This window comes from Malurus melanocephalus, unplaced genomic scaffold (genome assembly GCF_030028575.1).
Source record: "Malurus melanocephalus ecotype Western Australia unplaced genomic scaffold, MMel_1.1 scaffold_477, whole genome shotgun sequence".
In the NCBI taxonomy this organism is placed as follows: Eukaryota; Metazoa; Chordata; class Aves; order Passeriformes; family Maluridae; genus Malurus; species Malurus melanocephalus.
In genome coordinates this window covers 501549-508234 of record NW_026623709.1, presented here as the reverse complement: position 1 = coordinate 508234, position 6686 = coordinate 501549, and the positions used below count along the sequence as shown (strand labels likewise).

At 45.6% G+C, this 6686-nt stretch overlaps 1 protein-coding gene across 1 annotated transcript in view; it reads left to right on the top strand.

The window, feature by feature from the left end:
* LOC130582287 (plexin-A4) overlaps window positions 1–6686 on the top strand; it is a gene marked incomplete at its 5' end in the record, with an annotated part of 55084 nt that overhangs the window by 28968 nt on the left and 19430 nt on the right. Inside the window, 3 exons of the mRNA XM_057380901.1 lie at window positions 1122–1225; window positions 3592–3691; window positions 5359–5549. Of these exons, the coding sequence (XP_057236884.1) occupies window positions 1122–1225; window positions 3592–3691; window positions 5359–5549 (395 nt within the window). The remainder of the gene's footprint in view (window positions 1–1121; window positions 1226–3591; window positions 3692–5358; window positions 5550–6686) is intronic.

Sequence of the window (6686 nt, the reverse complement as noted above, 5' to 3'; positions counted from 1 at the left end):
TCTTTCCAACTTTAATGATTCTGTGGGGAATCCTCTGAGATTTTAGCAAAAAAAAAATGTTATTGTTAGGCCAATTAGAAGACCAGTTGGTTAGGTAATTTTTCCTGTGCCTGTGATGAAGACACAGCTTTCCCCAACAGAGCATTTCTCTCCTTTTGGCCATAGTTATGTTTTCATGGCAATCCTCCTCAAGATTCCGTGATCTTAGAAATCTTTTCTGACCTTTGTGATTCTGTGGAAAAATCCTTCAAGATTTTAGCCAAGAAATATTACCCTGAGAAGTGATGCGCTGCTCCAATGCTGCAGGAATCCKTCATCCCAGGATAGAGGCTGGAGAAGTGGCAGAAACAAATTATCATATCTAACAAACATTGGCCAGTTAGAAGAGCAGTTGGTTAGGTAATTTTTTCTCCTCGTTGGAGTTGGTCCAGGGCTTCTTTGCCCCATTTCTTGTTCTGTCTTCTCTGATTCTGATTGGAAAACAAAATGTTCTTGTAGAAGAAATATTCTTATTTTCTTCTTGAAAATAAGACTAAACAGTATTTCAGGAATGAAGGGGTTAAAAGGGTCAGCTTGTTATTCTAAAATCTAAGAGAAGGGTAGGAAAAATACTGGGAGCTATATAACTATGTAAGAGTAATTTACAGAGCCAYGAATGTATGAAAAATACATAAAAAACAAAAATCTGTAGACATCACTATGGAGCCTGTTCCTAAGGGCTCCACCACTGCTGGATTTGAGATGCAAGAAGCATTTTGGGAGCACCAATGGGCATGAACTGAGCCCAGGAGAGGTTCTGGTGCTGTGTCCATCCTGACACTGCCCTCCCTGGGCTAGGTCCTGGCAGGGACAGGAATCTCAGGTGTTGCTGAAGGCTCTGTCTGTGCTGCCAGAGGAGAGAGAACCAGGATTTCTCTCCCTGACATGGTGACATTTGCTCCATGGGGGTGGCAAAAACAGGCAAGAGCAGGCTGGCGTGGGGAGCAGCCGTGTTGGGGCAGGGGCAGAGCTGTGAGTAAATGAAAAGTTAAGCACTGAGAGTAATCAGAGAGTAGAGGTGATGTGGATTCTGGGATTGCCAGGGCTCTGTCCCTTTGTCATTTGTCCCGTTGTCCTTGCAGAGTGGCGGCAGGCCAGCGGGGCGAGGATGATCCTTCAGGATGAGGACATCACCACCAAGATAGAGAACGACTGGAAGAGGCTCAACACGCTGGCACACTACCAGGTAACTGTGGGAGAGGGTGGGCGGGAGTTAGATCTTCTTTCTGGTAAAATAAAAAGCAAAATATAAATTCTCTTGCCTAGGGGAGTGGTGGAATCAGCACTCCTGGAAGCGTTCAAAAAATATGCAGATGTGGCACTTGGGGACATGGGTTAGTGGTGGCCTTGGCAGTGCTGTGAAGAGTTTGGCTTGATGAGCTTAAAGGTCTTTTCCAACTCTAATAATTCTGTGTTTTTTTAAATTCTAAGCTGCAGAGGTAAAGTGTGATTGAGTGGGCGATAACTGGGCAGAAACCCCACRATGAGCCCGTCCCTCCTGTCCCACTGTCCTTGTCCCAATTATCCTGCCCAAACTAGAGATGAAGCCAAGAGTAGAAAAAAAATCTTCTTTCTGTCGCAAAGGACATCCCAGGTGAGTGAAGATGAAGAGGAGATGAGGACAACATGAGTTAACATTTCTCACGTAGATAAACAAATCCAAAACCTTCCATGCCTCTTTTTCCAATGAATCCGTGGTCTTTTAGTGCAAGCAGAGTTCAGAAGGATGGAAGAGAGAAAAATGGACAGAAGGAGGCTCAGTGATTGGAAAAAAGGAGGTGGAAAGGCAGCATGGAGACCACGGGGCAGTGGAGTTGTCAGTGCAAGAAATCCTTGTTTCCAATCCCTGTCCTGGTCCAGGTGACCTCCTCTGCTTCCCTTCATCTCTGCATGACCTGGAAATCCATAAGGGAAGGATAAAGATGTATGAAAATATCTTACACAAGTGGCAGATTTAATGGAAAAAATGGAGTTTTGGTCAAAAGCTTCTCCCTTGGAAAAAAAACAACAAAAAGGACCTCATTAAGTTTAATCCGATGCTGATGATTTTGTCATTTCCTCCATCACACCTCAGCAATCTCTGTTTCATAACAAGATTATTTTCTTTTCATTTAAGAGCTGAGCTGAGGAGACAGCAAGCAATACTTTGAAAAGGGAACAAAACTTCTTGCTTCAGACTGACTGAAGCATTGCTGGCTGATTTTTTTTTTTTTTTTTCCAGACAGAGCAAGGACATTTCCTACTTTATTTCATCAACAAACCAGGCATAATTTTCTTTCCTCTCTGTGCTTTTTTCTGTATTTTTTTTGCTTCAGGCAAACAAGCTCCCAGCTGTATGATGAGCTGGGCCAAGTCCTCAGGACACATCATTTTCCTGGTTGTCCTGGAGGCTGACACGGAGCATGCTGGGACAGACACTGAGATTCTCTTTGCCTCAGTTTCCCCATCTGTGGCACGGGKCTAAAACTACAAAGAGCCAATAATTGCCTTCCGTGATAGCTGAGGGGCTATTTAATTAGCCTCTGCAGTGCTTTGAAGATGAAAAACTCCATGCAAGTGCTAATTATTATTATTATTATTACACAGACATGAGTTAGATGTCGTTAGCAGGGGCTTTTTTTACCCATCTCCTTTTTATGATGTCTTATTTATCACAGATGTTCCTGATATGGCTCTTTTGAGCCACGGGCTTGTTAACATTTCTGATAGGAGACCCACGTGATTTGCCTCACTGTAGAAATGGGAAGTCTGGCTCCTTTGAAAAAGCCCTGTGGTCCCCCAAAACATTGCCCCATGACATCCTGCCACTCCAAACCTTCTGCTTTTCCACATCTGAGACCCACAAAGAGAAAAAAAGTTGTGGCTTCAGTCACCTCAGTCCATTTGYCACATGGAAGGGTGACAGGCTGACGGGATCAAAGTGGAAAATGCAGACAGTAATTTTTGAACCAGGCACCCAGATCTCACCTGCAATCCAGGAGGAAGGAACTTTCACATCGGTTTTATTATCCTAACAGGACAGCCGAGCCTGTTTGATGTAGCTCAGATGGTTTTATTATTCTCATGCTCCTGTTCTGCCTAAGAGCTTCCCTGGGATGAGCCCATTGTCAGATTTACTGAGGTTAATGCAAAAACCACCCCTGGAAGTGTTTAAAGGGCCTCTGGATGTGGCCCTTGRGGACGTGGTTTAGTGGTGAACACGGTGCTGCTGAGTTAATGGTTGAACTCYATGATCCTAAAGGCCTTTTCCCACCCCAATGACTCTGTGACTCACATTGTCGTCACTGGGCTTTGAATCAGGGCCTGAATGGAGCAGAATTTGTCACCAATTGTCCCTTTGTCCAAGTGCATGATTCTGGCTGTGTAACAGCAGATTTTGTCCCTTTTCATCACTAGACCAACTCAGCAAGGAAAGAAATTGAAGCTTTGAGGCTGAACTGCTGCCCTGCCTGCAGTGGCAGTGATTTGCAGCTCCTGCTGCCCTGGCCATGATCCTCAGCCTCTTTTCAAGAGTTTCTTGACCAAACCCTTTTTTTTTTTTTTTTTCTGCAGGTCCCAGATGGATCTGTGGTCGCTTTGGTCTCCAAGCAAGTCACTGCCTACAACGCAGTTAATAACTCCACGGTGTCCCGGACGTCAGCCAGCAAATATGGTAAGGGTTTGTGTGCTGGGATGGACTGGGATGGACTGGGAGGGCACTGGGAAGAGATCCCAAATGTCACAGTGGGCACAGGACTCTCAGCACCAGCAGGGACACTGATGGGCAGATGAGTATCTGATGAAATGAGACTGAAGCAAAGGATTTATACATCTGAAACTTCTGGTTCAAGGCTGGTCCAAGTGGTTGGGTTGCTTTTGGGAAATTCTCCTCCCTGGTTAATGAAAGGATAATTAGCTGCCTGCTTCTTGGATCACCAAATGTCACCCTGAGAGTTTGAGATCTTTATCAGCAGATCTCAGGGCGGTGGATTGCTGTYCCCACCATGACCATGAGACAGCTGAGAGTGACACAGCTCTGGAAGGGAGACCAGGAGAAAACCCCTCTGCAAAACCCAGCAGGGACCTCCTGAGCCTCACCCACTCCCTCCCACACCTCCCTCCCCTGCCCTGAAATTGTCTCACTGAGATGGTGCTGGACATCCCTGAATGTACAACCAGAGTGCTGCACCCCCCCTGCAATCTGAGTGCTGCTGTCATATAATTTTATTAATATTTTTAATTTATGAAAGCATCTCCGATCCTTCTCGCTCCCTTTATCTTAAGGGAAAGTGCAGTTACTCAATGTCCAGAGGTGCCCCCTTCTACTTTCTCCAAGGACATAAATGATCCATGAGGCCTTATTAATATTCATCCTCTTTGCCATGTTGTTGCAATTACTGAAAGACACAGTGACCTTTGGAAAGGAAGACTTGAGGGGGGTTAATTTCTGTTGGATTTCTTTAATTCTTCTGCCATTTGATTTTTCAGGAGGAGGGAACGGGGAAGGAGGCAGGGGGAGGAGRAGATGTGGTGGGTCAAAAGTGATTGTTAATTGCAATTAAGAAAACAGCATCCAGAGAGAAAAAGGATATTCCATCTGATAATTAATATGTAGAGATTGGTAATGCATTAATGAGGCTGATTCAGATCTTGCTACAGAAAGGTGCAACACTTCTGATAATTATGGCTGGAAAAGGCAACATTGCTGGAAGGTCAGGGAGAGGGGAATGCCTTGTGTCATCACTCACAGGCAAAGAGAGGTAAAATGTGAAGTCTGAAAGTATTCTTGGAGAAGAAATTTTTGTGGGCCTACTCAGCTTTTTTCTGTCAAAACAAGATTTTTGGAGCAGGGACTGAGGAGGATGGCCCGGCAGGAGTTGCTTGTTTGCTTTGATGCTAAGGAAAGGTAGGCAGTTCCTTCTAAATCTGGGGATGAGGAACTAGATAAGAGAGCACATTAGAGAYATCAATATTTTTATGTCAAGCAGCATGGCAGAGGATGGATAAAAATATGAGAAAAACCAGTCCCATGAGGAACTGGTGCTACCCCCTGAACCAGTCCTGGGCAGTGTCTGACCCTGRCAGTGCCACTTGCCAGAGAACATGGTAAGAAGTCAGGAGTATGGACAGCTCAAAATCAGCATTTGAACCTCATTTAATTTAATAATGTAAATATTGACATCGTTCGCCTTTGTTGAGCCAATCACACAAAACGATTCAAGAAACGCATTTGATGGCACGACACGAGCATATTTCCTGAAAATCCCAATCCTGAGAGCTCCTGAGACACGTGGAAACACCAGGAAACAGAATGATTTTTTTTATTATTATTTTCTGCAGAAAACATGATCCGCTACACGGGCAGCCCCGACAGCCTYCGCTCCCGCACCCCCATGATCACCCCCGACCTGGAGAGCGGCGTCAAAATGTGGCACCTGGTGAAAAACCACGAGCACGGGGACCAGAAAGAGGGGGACCGGGGCAGCAAGATGGTTTCTGAGATCTACCTGACGAGGCTGCTGGCCACCAAGGTACGTGGTGGGGCGGGGGACATGGTGAGAAAGGTTTGGTTTGAGGTTGTGGGGGAATTTTTTGCTGGCGGTAAAGGAGAGACTGCTCAAAGGATACCAAGGGTGGGTAAAGAGAGGAGAGCAGAAGGAAAACAGAGCAAGAGGAAAACTCCAAGCATGAAGGGAATGAGCTTGAGATTTGAAAGCAGAGTCAATAGTGGGACACTGGAAAAGCAACAAGGAGCAACAATCTAGAGGTTGGTGGAGAAAGTCAGCACAGGGCGTTGTCAGCTGTGCTGGTTTGTAATTTGTACCAAAATGGAGCAAATGAAGAGCCAGGGCAGGTGTTCAGAGCAGGTTCCAAGGGTGTGACAGGCTTCACAGTCTGAAATGGGCTCCTCTGCCACAAAATCGTGAGTTTTGTGGTACAGATCCTTCTCCACGTTTCCCCTGAGCCAATAAAGACTCTTGTGCTGATGATTTGGAAGGGATTATGTGGACCAGGGTGTAGGAAAGGATGGCCAGCTTCAAGGAGAGCAGAATTAGATGCTCATCCCCACTGAGACATGAAAACTCAGAGTCTCCAAAGAGAAAACACAGATTAAATCAGGTGGAGGCAGAACAGGTTCACCCTGACCTGAGCCTCCAGACACATCCAGAGCTCTGACTCTTACAATTTTTTGTCAGGYTGTTCACAGGCACAAACACAAGTAAGTATATGTGTTCATGCAAATGCTGTCAGATTTTGCCCATCAGACACATTTCCATCRCTTTTTAAAGTCCTCCCTTCCAGATTTACCTTCACAATCACTCTTCAAACCATTTTCCCTCTGATGTCTGGCTCTCCCTGCAGCCTCACTCAGGCTGGCTGAGCTGCAGAGAGATTTGGAGGTAAAATGGCTTTGTTTTTAGCCCCTGCTCCATGCCCCATTCCCTGGCATGAGGATGCTTTTATGGATCACACRATGTGAGAAGGAAATGTTGCTCCCCAGGGCTCAGGGCACAGCTGGTGCAGACCAGCAAACATTGGACTGGTGCTGATTTATGTTGTCTGGGGATATGGCCCCTACCCCACCACTGAACTGCTTTTGCTTTGTGTTCTGGGTCACAAACTCAACATTTGGGTTGTTTTTTTTTGTTGGTTTGTTTGGTTTTTTG